The sequence below is a fragment of the Polyergus mexicanus genome, unplaced genomic scaffold, assembly GCF_030449975.1.
Source record: "Polyergus mexicanus isolate NDT 795.1 unplaced genomic scaffold, iyPolMexi1.0 SCAF_19, whole genome shotgun sequence".
NCBI classification, from domain to species: domain Eukaryota; kingdom Metazoa; phylum Arthropoda; class Insecta; order Hymenoptera; family Formicidae; genus Polyergus; species Polyergus mexicanus.
Genome location: NW_027223339.1, coordinates 2,511,116 through 2,532,670, shown reverse-complemented (window position 1 = coordinate 2,532,670; position 21,555 = coordinate 2,511,116). Strand labels below are relative to the sequence as shown.

The 21,555-nt window shown below is 39.4% G+C and overlaps 1 protein-coding gene and 1 long non-coding RNA gene across 19 annotated transcripts in view; one reads left to right on the top strand and one right to left on the bottom strand.

Annotated features, from left to right (window-relative positions):
• Zfh2 (Zn finger homeodomain 2) overlaps positions 1-21,523 on the top strand; it is a 313,903-nt gene extending 292,380 nt beyond the window's left edge. For 15 of the 18 annotated variants that reach the window (XM_070311087.1, XM_070311083.1, XM_070311088.1 and 12 more), the window contains one exon: positions 20,158-21,523. In XM_070311087.1, coding sequence (XP_070167188.1) covers positions 20,158-20,876 — 719 coding nt within the window. In that variant the 3' untranslated portion in view covers positions 20,877-21,523. The remainder of the gene's footprint in view (positions 1-20,157) is intronic. The other 3 variants (XM_070311099.1, XM_070311102.1, XM_070311103.1) reach the window with 3 other exon arrangements.
• Positions 1-21,555, bottom strand: part of LOC138941438 (uncharacterized) — a 116,012-nt gene that overhangs the window by 51,521 nt on the left and 42,936 nt on the right. The window contains exon 3 of the long non-coding RNA XR_011448168.1: positions 16,628-16,764. This is a non-coding gene — a long non-coding RNA (uncharacterized lncRNA). The remainder of the gene's footprint in view (positions 1-16,627; positions 16,765-21,555) is intronic.

The window sequence follows — 21,555 nt, the reverse complement described above, 5'->3', positions numbered from 1 at the left end:
TGACATAAAGCTATTTTTTTTCGTCGCCTCCCACTTGCGCCCATCCCTACACCCGCAAATGACATGCCCCCGCAACGCAAAGAAGAATAAAGGGGCATATAATCGGCCGGCGTACGTGAAACCCCACGACGTGAGTTCACCCCGTCGTATCAATAATAAGGACTCTTCATATACGCACGCGAATAGTGACCTATCTTTTCTTTCATTTACAATTACGCAAGAAACAAATCGATAAGATTGTCGTCATTTTCTTTTAATCTTGAAAAAAATTCTATTATGAAGAAAAGAAAATTTGCTTTAAACATGAAATATATTAAAATCGTTTAATATCTTTTATAACTTTTTTTCTATGTAACTGTAGTTATAAAGATGCTAAGAATAATAGCAATAACAATTTGTGTATGTTTATATATAATAATAATTAAATAAGAAAAATGTTATTAACACACACACGATTATTTGATCGACGTATATTATACAAGAATTATTATTATTATTCTATTTTTAATTAATATTTTACTTCGATGATATTCGTAAGTATACGAACGTATAATAAAAAAATATAAAATTGCAGGATATCGAGGATGTGCAAGCTTCAGAAAAAGTTTCCTTGACAATATACTTTCGCTCGCTAATAAATTTCGCGAATCATCGACGTCGCTACAATAGACAATCGCAAAGTGCTTCTTAAATATTAATATTTATTACCCCTCGCTTGGGTACTCGCTATTATCCGGGTGCAGGAACAAGAAGCGGTCAGTGGAAACCGCCGATAAAAGTTTTACTTGTTCAATGATTGCAGCAACGTGCGTAGTATGCAACGTAGTCATTTGGCGAAATGACGATCGCGGGAGAAATAAAGAAATAACGCGAAAAGTTTCCACCGTCATTCGAGGTCTCCCTGCTTTCGAGATGCGCGACCTGTCATCGACTTAGCCTTTACGATATATAGCAACCCTCAGTTCCTTCGGTTCTCTTCATTGGATTATGTATAACGGAGTCATATATAAGTTTATTCGTGCGTGGTACGCGAATTATATAAAATGATAGATTTCTATTATTAGATTAAAAAAACTCTTTCTATTGAACTGCCATTAAACTAAGTTGTCTGTTAATGTGTAGAAGTAAAACTAATAACAATAAAATAGGAAATGTTATTTTAATTTTAAAAAAGTTCAATGTTACATATAATTATAATCTTTCATGATATTCATATTTCATAATATGTATTATACACAATAATCAATATTTTTCTCGTTTTTATTCAATATAAAAAAAAAATACTTTCTTTTGATAAACTGAATTCAAATATATATATATATATACGATTACATTTCTCCTTCATATTATTATACGCATTGATCATTTATAAGCGCGAGAAAGTATGACGATTCGAAATGTACAGCGAGAAACCTACGCAAAAAATTTTCGACAGAATCTTCGCACTCACACCGCGTGTGAAGCGGTCCGTACAAAATATGCCGCTTTCACCCCACGTAAAATGATGGCCCCCCCATCCCTCATTCCGACTCTTCTCACTACGCTCGCCTATATCACGCATGGTTATTAACGTAAAAAAAGGGCGCGCATTAACGCCACCCTCTCCTGGCTACCACCCTACCTCGGCGCCATAAATATAAAAAAACAACCCTCACCCCTGAGATACCCTCTATCATCCGTGTCTGAACGCGACGCGTGAAAAACACGATTCGAAACCGACATATGGAGTCCTATTGGCCCGATGGCAGTGACGAATGTTCGTTGGAAAAAAAAAATATTGATTTTACAGCACCGTACTTAATGTTGCATAACGTCGCCTTACCTTAATATTATGGAAATCGCTTCCGATATTTTAGACGCGATATTTTTTAGGCATGTTTTTATAATAAAGGAAAGCTATTGTCAAAAGCAAAGATATTTTTAATTCAAAGTCTAAAAAAAAAAAAAAAAAATGGCCATAAAATACATATGTCTCACTCACAAAGTAGAATCTGTGAAATCGAATTATTTTCTCATAATATATATAATTCTGAGTTCTTAGAAAATTAATATTTTTTTATCTATAAAATAAATAATTATATGCATAAGCGTGCATAGTTAATTTGTTAATTTTATGATTAATAATTAATACATAATTTATGATATTTGAATATATTATTATTATACTGTATATATACAGTATATTAATTATTATGATTGCATCGTATAATATTAATTATTTATCTCTATTTAATGATTCGAGATATAAAAATATTGTCATGAAAGTTCGAGTAATAATACTTATATTCACCTTTGCAAGGGCTCAAGACACATTATTATGATAAATTAATGAAAATATTTCATATTGCAATAATTGTAAATCAATGAACGGCTTATATACGATGAAATAATGATGGAGGGTATCGCGTAGCTTCATTCTTTGCACGACGGCGAGAAGGGGGCTCGATGGATGGAAAAATCGTTCTTTCCACGTACTTGTACGTGCGTTATGTGTTGCCAGGAGCGGTAATAAAAAATAACCAAGATATACAGCGTAGCGGGCCATGCCTTCGGGGGTATAACTCCGTTAATGTACCCCACTGAAACCTATTCTCTGCTCCTTTTCTCTCTTCGTCTCCCCGTACCTCACCGGTGCCGTCACAACCCTTAGACTTAGACCCATCTCGCTGTTAACGCGACGGAGGGGGCGGTCCTTCGCATTAAGATCTACGCGCTACCGAGACACGATATCCATAAACTTCCTAAGTTGCTAGAGATCGCAGTGAGCTATATCGTTGTGCCTAATAATACAGCGTATGTTAAATTTAAAAAATGATGATATTAATTAATGCGGCCTGCGATTAAATGATCTGTAATTTGAGAAACTGTGAAAAATGTTCTAACGTTATCGCATCTATTTTTGATTACACATTCTTCAAGATTTGAAGTCCATTTCCCTTTTGATTATTCCGCTTTTAAAACACTCAACGTCAAATATTCTAATAATATTATAAATTATCTCATAAAATTTACAATTAATTGTAAAACAGGATTGTATTATCAATTTATACTTCTAAGATTGAAGCTTAAGGCTCGGAAAGTTTCTTATCCTAATATCCACGATTTCTGTAATTAAATCGTTGGATATAGATATAAATAATTAAGCGGAATAAAAAGAAATATCCATAGCAGTAAAAAAAAACGTTGCACATAGTAACTTTAGCATAAGATCTACGCTTTTAGCTTTTCTTAAGCGACGTCGGCATTAATTACGTGGCATCTAACTGGAGTGCAAAAGGAACAGGGATAGCGTCGTTAGTCGAGGGCTGCGGAAAGAAGCGGCCGCCGCGGAGTCATAAACGTGAGTTATGTCAGCAGTTAGATAGTTGAATCTCAGTATTCTGTGTGGCGCTCTTTCGGTCCGTTAATATCTTCATTACTAAATCATCCTCGTCTTTCCCCGAGATTCTCCTTCTCTCCTTGCGCGCCCGCACACAGAGTCGTACCCGCGCGTGTACATAGAACACGTGTAAGTAGACCAGACGGCAATTTCTGGATATGGTCCTAAGTACCGCCATTTTCATCCGCGGCACATCTCTCTTTTATATTACCGCCCGATAAGGTCAATGGCAGAGAGGCAAAGTTACAGCTTACAGTTCCTCGCGAGATTTCGTAGCGAGTTACCGCCACTAAACTATAGCATACTTATATGTGTTCATGATAAGAAATGATTCATTTTGTATAAAAATTTTTCATATTAAAATTTATAGTTTGATTCCATTCTCTACGTAGCTATGTCTAAACGATATACCGATATAATTTAAATTTTACACTTTGTTAAAGTTTGCTCTAAATTATAATACATATTCCGAATAAGAGTAAGAATGAAGATATTTTCTTATACGAAAAAATAATTTATAAACTATAATAATCTATATCTATATAATATTATCTAATAAAAAGATTATATACAATAATAGCATTTTTTTTCAATGCTCTCTCTTTCTCTGTACCTCGTACAAATAGAAATTCTCTCATAAATTTTGATTTATACAACTTTTCAATTATTATTTTAATTGAACGATATTCTTTTTAAAAATCGTATATTACAAAATCAATTCAGAATCTGTGTCATGAGCAGATTAAATGTTTAAAATTCAAGACGCACGTTTTTTTTTTTTTTTTTAATTATTATTAAGATAAACTGTGCACGTAATATATACTTAAGAATTTTGTATGTGTGGCAATTCACCTAATTGTGACTCTTCGAGACGAAATTTTGCTTCTATTTTTAATATTTATTTTTCACGTTTATGAATTCTGGAAGATTTTGATAAATTTTATTTATATAGATATTTGTATTGAATTAAGCTCTTATTTTGTATCACAAATAGGCACGAAACGAACGTTTACCACTTGAAGATTTAAAAAAGAAGAACTTCCGGTATAAAATTATATAGATCAAACAATTTCTCAAAATATGGTGATCTGACTGTTAAAAATATCAAAGTAAATGTTAGCTTGAACATTGACGGAAAGTAAGAGAAGAATTTCGATTCGGATCTTTTTTTTTTTTATGCGAGTGATACGCTAAAAAGTCACGACGAACGAACTTTCCATAGTAATGCGAACGACAAGAGAGGAGCGGCGCATTTGAACCCCGAAAGCCTTCTCTTCTATCCCTCTCATTTCTTTCTCTCGTACTTCCCTCTTGTTCTCTTTCATTCTGTCTCTATTTCAGCTACTGTCGCAAATGCGCTTTCTACCAGGAATTAAACTGGCGACTTTAAATTAAATCGTTCGTACGAGCGGGTCGTAGGGCCTGACACTTACGATAATTCACGTTGACGGTTGAGTCGTGTCGCATACAAATGACGAAAATTCGTATGGTCGTTACCTCTGCGTAAAACAAACCAAAAAATGGCCGGCACGGACTCGCCAACAAAAATAAAGAGGCAAAGGAGGGTGGAGGGAGGAGGGAGGAGGAGGGGGGGGGGGTCGGAGAGAGAGTATCGTGTGCAATGAATATGTATCGTTGAAGAATGAATGTCCTGAAACGTAAAGTACTTGTTAATCCTTAACTAGAAAACTCTCTCTACTATCTATCTGCATATAAAAAATTATTAGAAAATATTAGAAAACATTTTTTCTTCGAAATAACTTTGAATAAATTTCAAAAATTTTATGTAACATAAGTTAACATATATTTCATACCAGACTACAGAATCAAGCTTCAATTAGATATTTATTGCAGATTAGAATATTAATACTAACTACGATGATGACGATGAATGCGGTAACATCATCAATGCCATTAATATCATCCGAATAAGATTTAGCACAATATAGATATTTTTCTATTTTGCTAATTTTTATTGCATATACACTAGTAGAATAAATTTAATTGAAATAAATTTATGCGTAGAAGATATATAAATCCACAAACGCGCGCTCTGAGTTGCAAATGGGAGAAATTACGCGGTGTTGATATTGAAACTCACGACGAGTCCTTTAAAAGTTATCGCAAAGGGGACCGCGGGATCTCTCCTCGGTCGAAAGAGCAGAAAGGATCGCGTTAACGACGTGCTCGACAATTAACCCCAGCCGGAAGGGCGGAGGACTTTCCGTCGCGGTACGACGAACAAGCTGGGACAATTAATTAATGCCGGCTCGCTCGCTTGATTCGGGGCGCAAACGAGTTGGATCGTCGGCTTACCGGGCGTACCGATAACTCTTGGCTCCTGAAGCAACCTGTTGCTGATGGTACGGAGAGAGGAGAGGAGGCACGAGAGAGACGCAAAAAGAGGAGAGAGAAAGAAAAAGGAAGAGAAAGAGAGAGAGAGGGCGAGAGAATCGGGGTGTAGGATGTCTCGGTGGTGGCCGACTCGGGGGCGGCCGTGATGCTGCGAGCTGGCAATTAAGCCATCAACCCTTAATGAATGAACTCGCTCGAGCCGAGCCACCGACCCTGCCAACCCCATTAGCTAACTAACCCCGAGTTATTTGCATGTCTGACGGCGAGGGTGAACGCCGAGATTCGCCAGCACAATTACAAGTGACTTTATGGTCAGGTGCTTAAAGGCTTAAAGCCGACGAGACCTTAAATGACATGCTCGCCACCCGGATAAGTCGGCTTCGGGGAAAAAAAAAAAAAAAATCGTCACAAGAAAAAAATGACTAAATTAATTCGCACATAAGATTTTGTTGGTAGAAACATGTCAACGCATACATTTTATTTTCTATGAAAATATGCTTAGATTGATTATACTAACTCTCGTCCATTTTTTTGTTAATTTCAATAAAAATCTACGTAATGTAACGTTGAAAGAAAAATTTAATATAAAAAATTTCATATCATTTCATTCACGATGACGGACTCTTCCGATCGGAGTTAAGAAGCGTTTAATTAGAGCAAACTGAAGCGTCCATCGCCCGTTCTACCCAATTTCACACGCGAATGCACCCCACGTAGCGACGAGGAGGGCGATTTGATCTCAAGGCGTGAAAAGCGATGAGATAGTCAAGCTTCTTGACCACGTGGGTTGTCTTATCTGCGAAATGGATCTCTAAGGACACGCACCAAACGAATTCTTTCTTCGATGGTGCCGAAGGCGATGCGCGAGCGCACCTGCAAACAATCGGGAATGCGCATCGCGAAAATTTATGCCCCGGGGGAACCGAAATAAATGTAAGCAACGCTGCCGTTTTATGTTAACATTCGTGCATCCGTGTATCGCTGTAAACAAGCTTTAAGGACATCAAATATGCCAGGAGATTTTCGAAGAGTTTTATTTAGAAGAAATTTATAACGCATACAATACGCATGTTTTCTCCTAAATTACATAAAAATTCACATATCCTAAAATTCTTTTCTTCTTTTATGATCGTACTTAATTCAGAATATCTTAATATTAAAAAAGATATTGATATCTATTTTCATTCTATTACCATTCGTATCAAATTTTGTATTATATATATATTTTTTTTTTTTAAGATATTTTTCTGAGACGATTTAATTTATCTAACAAATTCTGCATACTTCTTTATTAAATATTTTAAAATATCATTTGTCAAAATAAATTTTCACTTTTTTACTCTTAGAGCACATATAAATAATAATGCAAAAATAAAAATCGACAGAGTTACGCGAATTTTTTGAGATAAATGGCTCGCGATCTCGTAAATTCCGGGTAGGTTTGATCGAAAGGTGTATCTCCATCTGAGGGGGACGAATGTATTTTGTACCCGCACGGTACGGTGGGATCGCGTGTCGAGACGCACTTTGTCCTCCTAACTCCTTATGCCTTATCCAGTTCTTAGCGCGGAAACGCTAATTCGTTGATTATCCTAATGACTGTCGGGGAGTCAGCGGGAAGGAAGCGAAACCACGCGCGCGCCATGAACCTTGCCTTGATTTATTCCGTACAGAGTCTTTGAACGTGCCGCGGGCTCCTCGTTACGCGTTACGTTTACTCGATCATCATTGTTCCATCGATAAAATCGCTCTTACGCTCGCGCGACCTTCGATTAATTCCTGAGAGACGCGTAACTACTACGTAACTAATGCAAGCGAGTCGGGAAAATGCGCGACCGATTTGCGAAATTAATTGCCGATGAGGCTAATATATCTATACTTTTAACGACATATAGTATCTAATTAATTTCAAGGTCTTGTTTCCCGAGCACGTCATGTTGACTATAGCAATTTGGATCATTAGGAAACGACTGAAGCACTGCGTAATTCTTATATAATATTGGCCTGTGTGTGATTAACTGCTAAAGATTATACCTGAGAATATTTTCGGTCATATTTGTTCGTTTGTTTCTTTAATTATTTTCGATAACCGCTAATTAAATTATATAGCTACGATATTTGATTTCCATGTCGCGATAAATGCATCACACGTTGAATATTGTAGAATTTTTATTTGTACGTTAAATGTATGTATTTAAATCTTACTTTTTCAAACGTAATTTTGTAATTGAACAATTAATGTAGAATGTGTATTGTAATATATTTTTCTTTGTTAAGATAATATTCAGAATTCGTTCGCGTTGTAATATAGATAATAAGATAGATTGTTTTTGGATAAGGTTTCTTAATCTAAACTTGACAACTCTACGTACCTATAATAATATACACCTATACAATTTTAATATAAAAAATTTCTAAAATTAAATTAATTAAATTTTAAATGTATAATTTCATACATTATAAAAATTACAGAGTTAAACATAAAGCAAGAATCTATATTACTATAGTTTCTCAATCACATTTTATTTTTTCTCTCACAACTCTCGAGAAAAGGAAAGAAATGATGACAAGATTCGTATAGTAATTATAAAAATAAAATAAAAAAGAAATAGATGCGAGAGTAAATCGTCACTAATTTAGTCACTCAAGATAATACGAATCTTTAGTTTATTCTATTAATTTATTTAGTTTAGTCTATTAGTTTATCAAGAATTTATAGTAACTTTGTCAAATATTAATAAATTATCGCGCGAAACGTAGCTTAATGTAATTTTTACCTCGTTTACGCAACGTTTTATAATTAAATTTAAACTTACTCGATGCATAGACGACGATGAATTTAAATTAGTTTCATCATAGTCGCCACCGTAATAAGGTTTCTTAATCGTACTAGGAATATAACACTAATGCCCTACTTTCGCGCCCTCCAGTTGCCCGTATATACAATATATAATTGCTTTCACCCTGTATTATTATCTAATACGCGAATCGATAACTAGCATCGACTATTGATGAATCACTAGTCTATAGTACTAGATATATTTGCGTGTATCTCGAAAAGATTACACATCATTATACGTATGTATCTGCCTGTTTAAGTATCGAATATTCAGGAAACTTAATTCACACACATGCTTTAGTTTAGTTTAGAATCATAGAATTTGGAATAAAATGTATCTTTTTTCTTCACTAGATGATTAGAAACAATAAAATATTCTAGCTTTAATTTGGAAGTCACGACAATTTTTAAAGAATTAGAGATTAGATTATGCCAGTGCAAATCATAATGATTCAATATAGGAATACATTTTTATTATACATCACTGGAGATTTTAATATGTTCATTATATGTTTAAAATGCTCGACTCATTATTCCATCTTTTTCCATTATTCCTCGTTTCAAATTTAATTTTACAAATCTCGATTTTTTAATTTTTCCTTTCATTCATAATTTAATATAAATAATGTGAAAATGACAAATATATTATATATATAATCGCTTGAGCTTGCTATTGCTTATTATAGTTAGATTGTTGGATTCTGAAAGATTCTGACATACATCTCGTTATTTCTTTTTGCGACGATAATAAGGAGCGATAATAAACGCCGGGGTCTTGGATATTAAAATCTCTCTCCTCAGAAGTCCTCGAGTACCTACCTCCTCGGGAACGGGTGGAAGTGGTACTTCTGGTATTGTTTGCAGGGTCGGCTTGAATCCTCCTAATTAGAAAATTCTCGTCGCGACCCCGCCGTCGCGTGCGCCTTCTTTCTTCGGTGAACCTTTTTATTATACGAGGGCGTAACAAGGACGAGGGGGCGCCTCAGTAATTATTATTCAAATATTTTCCTTTGCTCGGGCCCGCCGCATTAATATTTACAATGCCTTCCATTCGGCCAACCCCTTGCCTAGGGGTGCCTATCGAGAAAAGAGTTCGCGGTTCGAGCAGACGTTTCCACTACTTTTCTTATCTTATATTCCGAAAGCAATATTTTGGAAGAATATTATAACCAAGTGTTTGAGAAATATTTTTGTACGACTTATTTTTAATGTTACAACGCATGATAAAAAATGAGATTTGGTTGTATTGTATTAAGATAATTTTCAAAAAATTTCATTAAAGAAAATATGAATTAAACGCATATAATAACATCATACATTTTAATAAATTATACATTTGAAATAAAAGAAAATAAAAAAATAAAATATTTATTAATCGCATCCATACCGGCACAAGCCTTCTTGAATATCGATAAATTATTGCTTTCGCAATAATTCAAAATCAGAAATAATAGAAAAGTTAAGATTTTTCTTTTATGTTTCTTTGTATTGTCGAATTATTTCTGTCAAACCGACATAAAATCAATTAAGCCGTCGTATCTCGCTATTCGATAATAGGAGCTATAGAAGCCGCTTCACGGCAAGGTCAATCTCCTTGCGTGACAGAAAGAGAATCGCCGAGCGTAATTTTTCCATGCCGAGTACATTCCGGGGACGAGTGCATTAAAGTTATATCACGTTGCGACGTCCGCGTATAAGTTAGGTTCGCAAGGTGCTCGCATGCATAATGCGAGGCGGCATGTTCCCCGTGTCGAAGAGGTATGATTCCGAACCGCGTCTGGGACGCGGGTAACAAGCCGCGCGCGGCCGCACCGTTAGTCGAGCCCAACCACTCGTCTACAATTCCTCCACGGAGAAAACGAACCCCCTGGGTTACTCCCTAACGATGTGCCAACAAAATACGGATAAGGAGACGAGGAGCGTAAGCAGATTGAGGGCGAAGCTGACGAGCGTTACACGCGAAGACGGAATAAAAAGCAAGGGTGCTCCTCGGGGCGGGGAATGCGGGGGGAGGAAGACAAATACACGGTAGCTCGACGAGACGCGACGAAACGAACTGAAAATCCGCTGCTCGCGAAGACGTCTCCCCGCCTTCCCCGTCTTCGAGAAAGAGGTTTCTTTTTTTCGCCCACCTTTAATTATCCGACTGACAATTATTTTTAACGACTTCGCGATATCTTAACGAGACCTAATCCGCCGACGTGGCGTCCGTTAAAAAGAAAGAAACGAAAGGGGGAAGACGGTGAAAAAGAGGACGCGCTATAAGGGGTGTCTCTTGCTGAAATCTCTTATTACCGTGCCGTAACATTCCTGCCGGTGGGCTACCCTCCGGAAAGATTCCGAAGGACCCGCTCTTTCTTACGGTTGACTTTGTAACGGCGACACGGATCCACGCCGTGCAATTAGAGAGAGCGAATAATAATAATCTTCGTGGCGAATTGAGATTCATGATTCTCATCCTGTCTTATTAAAACACTGGAGCCGAGCTTGTTTTCTCATAATGCTCGACTAAAAATTCAAATATAATTTCATTAAATATAAATGTTTATAAAATTATGTGCTTAAATAAAAGCATTAATTATAGTCTAAGAAAAGGATGTTAATATTATTATTCAGCTCTCTCTTCTAGCAGTACAAATCAAAATTATCTTTATATATATATTATTTCTTTATTGTTATCTTTATTTTATTTTTATAGATTCCAGAGTTATTTTATTTTTATCTAAAAAAAAAAAAAATAAGCAGATCTTTCAATCATCGGATATAATTTTAACTATAAAATCAAGCGCTGTCTTTGTTTTTACAATCGATCGAAAACTACAGAAATCGCCAAATGTGTATTATTATGAACATAATGCAAACAACAGGAAAAGTCTATTATTGCCTGACGCGGTTCACGTGAGAGAGTCCACTCCCATTTTCGATCCCCATTACCGTATGGTAATCGTCGTAATAATTGAAGTGAGGTAATTACCGCGCGATAGGCTACTTCCCACGTCCGGCGCGCCTCGCTCATTAAGTCGTCGCTAATGATAGTCGCAATCGGTCAGTCCCAAGCCGCTATAGTCACGGTAAAACGCATAGTCGTAACACTCGGCGCCGATATTAGTTAATCCCGTTTCATTATTTATCACGTCGAAGGACTCGGATTAATTCTTCCGCGTTAAGCGGAGTCCGATGACGCGCCATTAGTCATCTCGTACGATCGTCGTGGTATTTTACTTATAATCCGCTCATCTACTATGAAGATGTTTTGCACAATAACCCGAATCTATCCTGTAATTCATTTTCTAAACACTGGATCTTTCTCTTTCTCTCTTTCGTTCGTCGGATAAAGAAATCGACTAACGAGAATCCGTTGAAACTATGAGCCACGGAATAGATGCTACCGCGAGTACGTTATTACACCAGGGTCAACGATGCTCAACGCCGATGCGTATTTATAGAGATAAATACCAAAGTGCTACCGGATACACCGATGCCTCGAGCCCACTTGTCACTAAGGATTACTCGTGTTCCCATTGAACCCAGCTTGCGACACTTTGGGCAGGGGCGGATTGGAGGAAATAAGCTTCGATGGCAAACAGATTCTCACGAACGCGACGCGTTCTTTAATCCCAGGTTTATGCGTAAAGATGATAAATTGATTAATCGACAACAAGTGGAAGATTTTTGTTAAATTGACAAAAGAAATTTTAAAAGGACTAATTACTCGATATATGTTAGTATCTCTATTCTCATCGAATATAACGAGTATTTAAAAATATAAAGCGATAATCAATAGATATTAAATCATCATTGAAAGGATAAAGCAAAAGAGTAATTCTTCTTGCTGACACGAGAGTGAGTGATACGAATGATCAAAGATCTCACAAAGATGTACACAGATGCATCCAAATACGACCAAGCCTCATCTCCGCAAATCCGCCCCTGTCTCTTTAGGGGGCTCTGATACCCTTCACGCCGGGTCTCCGCCGCGGTTCTGCATTTAAATAATTAAAGATCCGCCGGGACGGATGAACGCACGGACTCGTCGTATTAATGGGATAATCGAGCGTTCAACGTCGACCGAGAAGCAGCTATAGGAGTGACGAGAGGAAAGAGATAGGTGGTAGTGGTGGTGGTGGTGGTGGACGGGTGATAATGATTTTATAGTCAGCTGAACTGTACGGGGGAGGGGGATGTGAGACAATTGACTCGATAATACGGGTCTTCCTGCCTGGCACCCGTTGATACCGACGGCGAATCAAGTGGCGAATACCCGGCTAAGAGAAAAAGAGCGAGAGTTAGCGAGAGGGAGAGAGAAAGAGAAAAAGAGGGAAAGAGAAAGAGCGAAGGACAAGGATAAATGCTCCATTCGCTAATGACCCCGGTGCCTCTTTAGGGACGGCTCCTTGACTTAGGCTACCGGTCGAAGACCTCTCCGTCTCTTCGTGAGATGCCGAGGAATCAAGTACCTGACAGCGGACTCCACCTTCCGGCTCCCGATGCATCCTGCTCGCGTTCGGAGACTCGATAGGGCGAGTGACTCGTCACTTAAGCGGGCATACGAAGGCTTTGAAAGACTCGCTAAAGCTTGTTTCATCCATATATTCGTTAAAGTAATAGTGCATCACGCTTGAATAAAACGCGATGAGGAAGTAATCAAATGTAATAAATGTAACATGAGACACATATAAGCGAAAATCTACCGAAGAATTGATAGTTGTTCGTATCATGTTTTTATCGCGAGAAAAATATATTTGAAAATTATTGACATGTGTCTCCGATTTAGATAAAAAATTAGGATAATTAATTTTTAGATGAAATGAAATAATCACCGCATTAACGAGGACAGAAATGAAAATGAAAAGAGACAAATCATCATGTACATAGATTTGCAGTAGGAGCAACTCTGCGGAATCCTGGGATGCAAACTTGAACAAATTCAGCGATGAAAAATGGAAATTTGATAATTTTTTGAACGACCGACAGATGCGTCTAGAGTTTCACAATCGATCGCGTATTCGTCTTCCTTTTTTATAGCCAGCCTATTTTTTTAAGTATATCGAAAATTTGGGGTACAGTCGTTGCGCGAATTAATATTGTCACCTAAAACATTTAACATACGGATATATCTGCATCTCCCCGTCGCTCGTAAAAAGTATTTGCTTCATTATACCACTTTATTACACTGAATGACACAGGTGTTGAAAAAACACCTGTCCCTAGCCACATACAGATCCGACGTTTCGCACACGTTTTTGAGATTAAGCGTTATGCGACAACATCACCATAATCCTTCAATATATCTGATTTAATTTTGAACATAAATATCAGATAATATTCGATTACTTTACTTATCGATATATAGAGGAAATTAACTAAATCTAGCATTTTTTATTAAAAATCAATACCTTAATAATGGATTAAATTCGTAAAAATCAGTTTTAAAACCAAAAAGATTTTCAAAGTTCTTAATCAAAAATTATATATTTGTAAACTCGTTATTGTTTAATTATTATCCATATAATAATCAGAAACAATCGTTATATACAATATATTATCAATGAAAAAGATATAAAATGTCAATGAAAAAAATTATCTCACGTATTATATATATATATATTTTTTTTTTTTATGGAAATCACATGGCAGATTTCGTTTTATTCAAGGGAAAGCGAACGCGAAAATCAGCTCCGTAATTTTGTTAGCGAGGAAAGGATTCGAAATAAAAGGTGGACAGGCAGAGGAGGTAGAAACGTCCGTTTTCGCGTGCGGAGGGTCCGAACGAGCGTAAAAATAGCCCTGGGACACGTCGATAATTAATTAACGAAATTTATCGATACGCCGGCGTCGTTATCTTGTCCGATACGGGTACGAAGCGATTTCGTGGCCGAGCCGCGAGATAAGCCGTCGTCAATTCATTCGGGTCTGTCTCGTTCGCGTGGAAATTACGACTTCCTCGTGATCCCTGACATCTAACATTTTCTGAGAGAGACGAGGGGAATCTGCTTACACCGAACATCGTCCAGGGTATTAAAGTCGGTCGAATGAGCAGGTGACTCGTTGAGCCGATATCCGGTATGTTTTAAGTTCGAACTTTCGACACGAACGTACTATTTTGTTTGAATACTTAAATGTGTAACTTTTGTCTTAAATTTTTTTATAATATTATTCGTAAAAGCATGATTAAATAAGATGTGAGGTATTATTTACACCTTACCGTGTATTATTTAAAAAAAAAAAAAAAAATTACGAATAATTTTCAATTATTATCTATAACATATTTCTATAATATATAAGTATTCCCCTATCGCGTATAACGCGATGCCATATGGATTAAACGAGTAATCGAGTAAATTATGGCATTACTCACGCCACTTTCCAGAAACTTCTTCTCGCCTGGTTTAATTACAAGAGTGGCTGTCGCGATTTCTCGAAGACGGGGAGAGTACGAGCAACTCGTCGTAGTTTGCCTGCACCTCGCGCCATCGCTTTAATCGGAATTGACCTGTTTTTAACGAAGCCGCACTTTGCGCGAGCGAGCGAACAACATTGATCCTGCGGTGCGCCGAGGACACGATTTCGACCGTGTCCTCGGGTCCCCGCATCGGGTCTCGAAACCCGACATCAGGCCTTGACGTCTTAAGCGGGGTGGGGCGGTCATCGAACGAGATAACGAAATTAGCCCGGCCGCTAATTTATTTCCTAATTCCTGCGCGAGCGGAGGTGTGAAACAGTCGTTTCGGGGCATGGTATCGACGATAACGGGTCTGGATAAGGAATAAAAAGAGGAGAGGATTCCTTCTCGTACGCGGTCGGTCGACGACGGGCGCGAGATAGAAAGAGAGAAAGAGGAAGAAAGACGAAGAAGGAGAGGCGAGAGAAACGAGAAAAGAAGGAAAGAGAGAGAGAGAGAGAGAGAGGAGCCGAGAGGAGATAATGCGAAGGCAGGAATGCACGCCCACGTTCACGACGTGTTTTCCTATACACGTACGTGTGCGATGGTCAACCACGTGAGAACGCGCTAGCACGCACACGCGGAATGCACCGTTGTGCATACTTCGCGTAACGGGCAGTTATGGCAATCCGCAGATCTTCTCCTCTCAGCGGTAACTAACTCCACCTCCGAGATTCATCCGCCGCGGTAGTCCACGAATATTCCCTCGCTCTCTGACGAATCTCGAGCGAGAGCGCGCGTTACGAGCCATTTAAAATACCAATTTGGTTCATTGTTCAATTGGCAATTAATGGGATAGTTAACGAGACGCGTAGTGAGAAAAGCGATCGTGTGTTTATTATCCGCATCTTTCACGTCGTCGCGTTATCGTTTCGGTCATTAGAGGCATTTCGAAACTTGGTATCACGGTTTTAGCGGTTCTCTCTCCCTCCCTTTGTCGTTCCTTATCTATCGCGTTTTCCTTTTAGCATGGATGAGATAGTGACAAAAAAATGCTTTCCTAAGGGAATCGATATATTTGTAGCTTTTTACTCGGTTAAACAAATTTAAGTGAAGAGGGGAGCAGCTTGTAAAATTAAGTTTTTCATGAAATATGTCAAGAAATAAAGAACGCATTACAAGAAGAATTCCACATTTTTTATCAGTTTAACTTTCGCTCTTTAAAAGAAAAAAAAAAAGAAAAAAAAACGTCGGATTTATCTCGATAATTAATAATAAAATGTAAAAGTATATATTTACTCTCTAGTAATATCTATTTAATGTATCAAAATCTGTATATGACAGTTTTAAATATTATCCCATAATATCTCGTAATCACATGACAATAATTTAATAACATCTTCAACTCTTTCTCACGAATGATTCAACAAGTTTATAAAACAATTGGGACACGATCGATTCTATCTACGATCACTGACCGTCACTCAATGACGTGCTACTTTGAACAGCAAGCCGCAACATGACGAATTGCATTTTTTCGCGCGCGCGTCTTTGAAACAGCCGTTAAAATTCCTGAACGCGTTAACTAACGACATTCCCGATTATTCTGTTCACCGGTCCTCGAATACGAGTTTATATGGCTGCCAGGTTATACAGACTTATACCTACTTACCACCAGAGTCCATGGGTCTGACACGGAAACTCGCTCGTAAATTCCCGCCGAACAAATTTCCAGCATGTGTCGTGGCAATCTTAAGATCAGTGGTTCTCACATATGAAGAATGCAAATGACAAAGAGCTCTTAAAAATCTGTAACAATTAACGAAGTAGCCAATTTAAAAAAAAATGCATTAGAAATTTAAAAGTAAGAACGCTTGAAATAATTTTGGTGCATAGCGCTCTAATTTAAGAAAGAACATTTAGGATATTTTCTAAATGATATGTATTATATATTTCGATATATCCTATAAATAAGTAATTTAATTATTTAAAATTAAATTAATTATAAAACTATAAAATATAAAATAAATCAACAGAAATAAGTTCTGTAATATTGAGGCACAAGGAAATCTTTTCGAAGAAGTATTTATAATTAATAAATTTGATTCGAAAAAAATATCGAATTTTGTTTTTCAAGCGAGAAAACAAATTAGAAATATATACACAAAACTTTCTCCATTATAATATTTGCTCTTATTTAAATAATGAGCTAATGGGTAAGACAGAGTAGGGTAACATTACAGAGTCACAGAAAGTTCGTTTCAATTGAGAGCTGTTTGCGCGTATTGAGTACCATATAAATGCGCTCCATTAGCATCACGGTCAGAGTAATTCCCGGCGCAAAGGATTAAAGCATAGTGGCATGCTAAAATTAAATAATGAGTGTCCGCGTCGCGATGACCATCACTGGCGACTTGGGAGCGGCCGGCAATCAGAATCTCGCGCATATACACGCCGATCACACATTTAAACAAAAACACACATGGCGACAGTACCGAAGCACTACTATCTCAATCCGTACGCAAATGAGCCCCACAGGAGAAGACAGGACGAAAGTGATGCGCGTATATGGTGGCGAATGCGTGTGTTTCGTCTCCGCGTTTGCACGCGAGTGTGTATACCCATATACATATACACACTCGCGTATAAAAGCGAAGACGAAACGCGCGCGCGCGCACACACACGAGACAATCTGTGTTGATCGTCTAGGAGGAGAAGGTGCCGGAGGACGGAAGGGAGGACGAATCAGAGCTACTCAAAGGAATAACTAGTGATCGTTAAGAGTAATAATCTCTCTCCTCAACCGTTTCGATTGTTTCAAGGGTGTCACACGGATCGTCCGTGACGCGCTACGCGTTATTTAACACGATCTTCCTTATTATATTATATTATGTATCTTGCTTCTCTCTCGCGCGCGTGCAGCGAAGAAGTGACAGCGACCTTGGAAGAAAGAAGACTAAAGAGATTCGCACATCAGTCCCGTTTCATTTTCCATTAGATTATGTTATAAAAAATTCAATGGCACGAATAATGAAAAGTATCAATGTATCTTATCAATTTTTTACATCTCGATCGCAAAATCAAAAATATCATTTTTTTCATTCCAAAATAGATATTTCTAAAGTCCCAAGTCTTTTATATATGCGAATATAAAATCTATACATAGGAGCAAATTTACATCAGCTCGATAACTTTTAATTGACAAGAGGTAGAAGGGAGGAATATTCTGTTTAAATATTGGAAAATTTTTGCATGCCAAGATACGTAGTAATGCAATAATAAATGACAAGGAAAACCCGCCATTATCCTAAATAATATATAGATAAATGTTATTCTATGATAAAGAAATATTTATACCTAGTAAATCTCGCAAATTAAATAAAAAATCTTACCGTCATTCGCACGAATGATTAAATTAAACTCGAACGATGGATCGTGTTTTTAAGTTACGATATTCTAATTCCATAATAACGCCTGTCGTCCACCATACGTTTGGCGCACGTTTATTTGCGCGCTAGACCATCATTATTCAGCCGATTATATGAAACAAGAAGAGCGGGCTGGCCTCCGATACCGACGAGCGAGATCTCGTGGGCCCCCCGGTAATGAATTTGCCACATTCCCGCGAACGCTACGGGGCGTAAAGGGGAGCGCGGAAGAGCGACCAGAACTATACAACACGGCCAATGTTGTTGCGTTAATCCCCCATTTATCCGTAACACTTTTCTCCCTTCTTTATTGCACGGCCGTGCCTCCTCGTTCCGAGAAAGGCCTCTTTTCGATGGCGGAACATAAAAACGCGGATTATTTGCTTGTCCAATCGAGGTGAACCATAATCCACGCCAGTGCGAAATACGCGAGAGAAAGAGTGGGAGAACCGAGAGAAACAGAGAGAGAGAGAGAGAGAGAGAGAGAGAGAGAGAGAGAGAGAGAGAGAGGAGTGTTGGTCAAACAGTGGATCACCGTGCGTGTGTGTCAAGGGTTTTCATTAGACAACAGAGAGGGAACGGAACCAGGCACTTCGGGATTCTGCCGTTTAATAACTATTAAAGACGAACCGGAGAAACGAAAGAGAGAAAGAGAGAGAGAACTCTCTCGTATCTCCCTCTCCCCCCCCCCTCTGTCCCTCTCCCTCTTCTTCGTCTTTCTCGCGCCTCCCTACCAGCTCTGATAATTACAGCCGTGCGCTCATCGAATGAGCAGGGGTATCATTAACACTTCCTGCCTCGTAACGACTCCTCATCTGACACATGATACGCGGCGATATAGCCGTGTGCGTCACTGCGTAAACCTGTCAACCCGCCTAATCAACGTCGGAACGTAAGCGCGCTTCCGCATCCTTCCTCGCGATCGTGCGTAGATTGCGATCATGGATCCGATTAAATCTCGGCCAAATTAGTTCGGAAGGTGAGGCATCGTACGCTTTCTTTCTCAATATGTATCTTTTACGTATGTTTAGAGATGAGAAAGAAGAGAAAAGGTGATTCCGTTCCACTTGTTGCTTTTCGCGGCGTGCACGATCCTAAAATTGAAATTAATCGCTCAACGAGGCATCAAGATACGCGATCATTCGGATCATCGAGACGGCCGCGGGAATTATCTCGTCAATGCGCGGCTCGGCCCGCGGACGAGCTAATAAGTACCAATTTACCTGTCTCGCTCGGGCAAAAACAGGTTCCGCATAAATTCTTCCCCGGTTGCGTCGGGGATCCTATTATGACAACTAACAAGTTGGCACAAATCAATTACGCACGAATGTGCCATCTAGCTATCCCGCTATCTTTACCTTACACAAATCAGATAATTATATATATATATTTTTATATCTCGACTCTCTCTTTACACGAATGTGTTTGCAATAATTTCATAAGTAGATTTCAAAAGAATTTCATACAATATCTTTCAGATGTTCACGCGTAAGGCAATTAAAATGCAACTGACATTTATTCTTCTCGATTGCAAATTGCTTTTGCGTTATGAAAGCTGAGAGAATCTGAGATCGATGTGATAATTGATATGTGTAATAATAAAATATGAGCCTGTACTCCGAAAGCGGTGTGAGTCCAGTTTTAAGATAAATAAGTGCAGCGTAAGATGATTTTAGAGCGAAACTGGACCGACACAGCAGTCAGAGATTAAAACGGCTTAACTAGTTCTGTAACGAGTTTTCTTACGAGAAACGATTTCACGATTTGCTTTCAGTAGCGGCTGCGGGCTTGAGCGGTGGCCTACTCGGGGGTGGTCTAATGTCGCTGCACGTGGAGGGCGGCACGCAAGTTCAGGTACCGCGGGCTTTGATGCAGGCGTTCCTTCAACAGGATCCAAATCACCCGGGCTTGGAGACGGTACGTCTGCCGTGCGTTCCCGACGAGACGAACGTCGTGCCGCAACACTGCCGCGAGGCGGAGATCGAGCTGTGCCTGGTGTGCCGCCGTTGCGGTCGAGCTTATCCGCAAGAGTCGACGTTGCTGGCGCATCAGCGCTCTTGCTACCTGGGCAATCAGCAACGTCGGGGCGCCCTACGTCTCGTGCAGATGCGCTATGCCTGCTCGCTTTGCGAACCCGGCGTCTCGACGCGCACTTACGCTACCGTAAACGATTGGCGTCGCCATGCCGAGACGATCCAACATCGTACGCGTCTCGAGGCCGCTCAGCAACAACAACAACAGCAGCAACAACACCAGCAGCAACAGTTCGACAGCGGTGCGCAGTCCGGTGAAGAAACGAATCCGCTCACCGATGAAATGGAGGACGTCGTCAATCAGATCACCCTGTTGGCGGCTCGCGCGGCTGCTGAGAGTACGACTAGCGGTCAACCGCAGGTCGGCGAGAGAATCGGCGGTCAAGACAACAACAACGGCCCTGACGCCAAACGGCAAAAGCTGGTCCAGGAGGTCACCGCTCTCGCCGGGGCACGTTAAGCGCTGCCGGATTCAGAACCCAGGAGTTGGTCTATCTCTTATCTCCTCCAGAAACAGGAGAGATGTGCGCGATGGCATCAAGGATCAGTGGAAGGGGACGCAAGAGGCAGACACGGATCGAGGAAAGACGGAAGGGAGAGATGAGCACCGATGGACGTCGCTCGGAGAAGGTCCGCGATTCGAGGACGTCGTAGTGGACGAGCCGTAATGTTCCTAACCGGCGATCAACGGGCAGCACGGGTGTACATCTTGGTGGAGCACTCCGTCGCGTCGGGGGCATCTGTCCCGTGGCGGTAAGAGGGGAGGGGGGTAGGCGGGGGAGGCATCACTATTCTCTTGCGCGGACGGTGGACGCGATCACTGGAGCGCGCGACAACCCTCTCGTAATTTTCTTGCTCGTGTATCGCACCGTCATCACGCATCTTACCCTCCACTGCCTCCCTGCCCCCTGGCCCCCGCGCTCCCCCCCCCCCGATTCGCCTATTATTTTTGTAATGCGAATCCCGCGCAGCGCGCGCCGTGAAGTCGCGCGTTCTCCAAAGTTCCTCTCGTAGCACGAAAGAAAGAAAAAAAAAGATAAGTAATAAAGAAGGAGAAAAGAGTAGTAAAAAAGACAGAGAGACTCTCGATGAAGACGAGTGTCTAGGTGGGATAGTACTCTGCGTTGATACCACTGCTT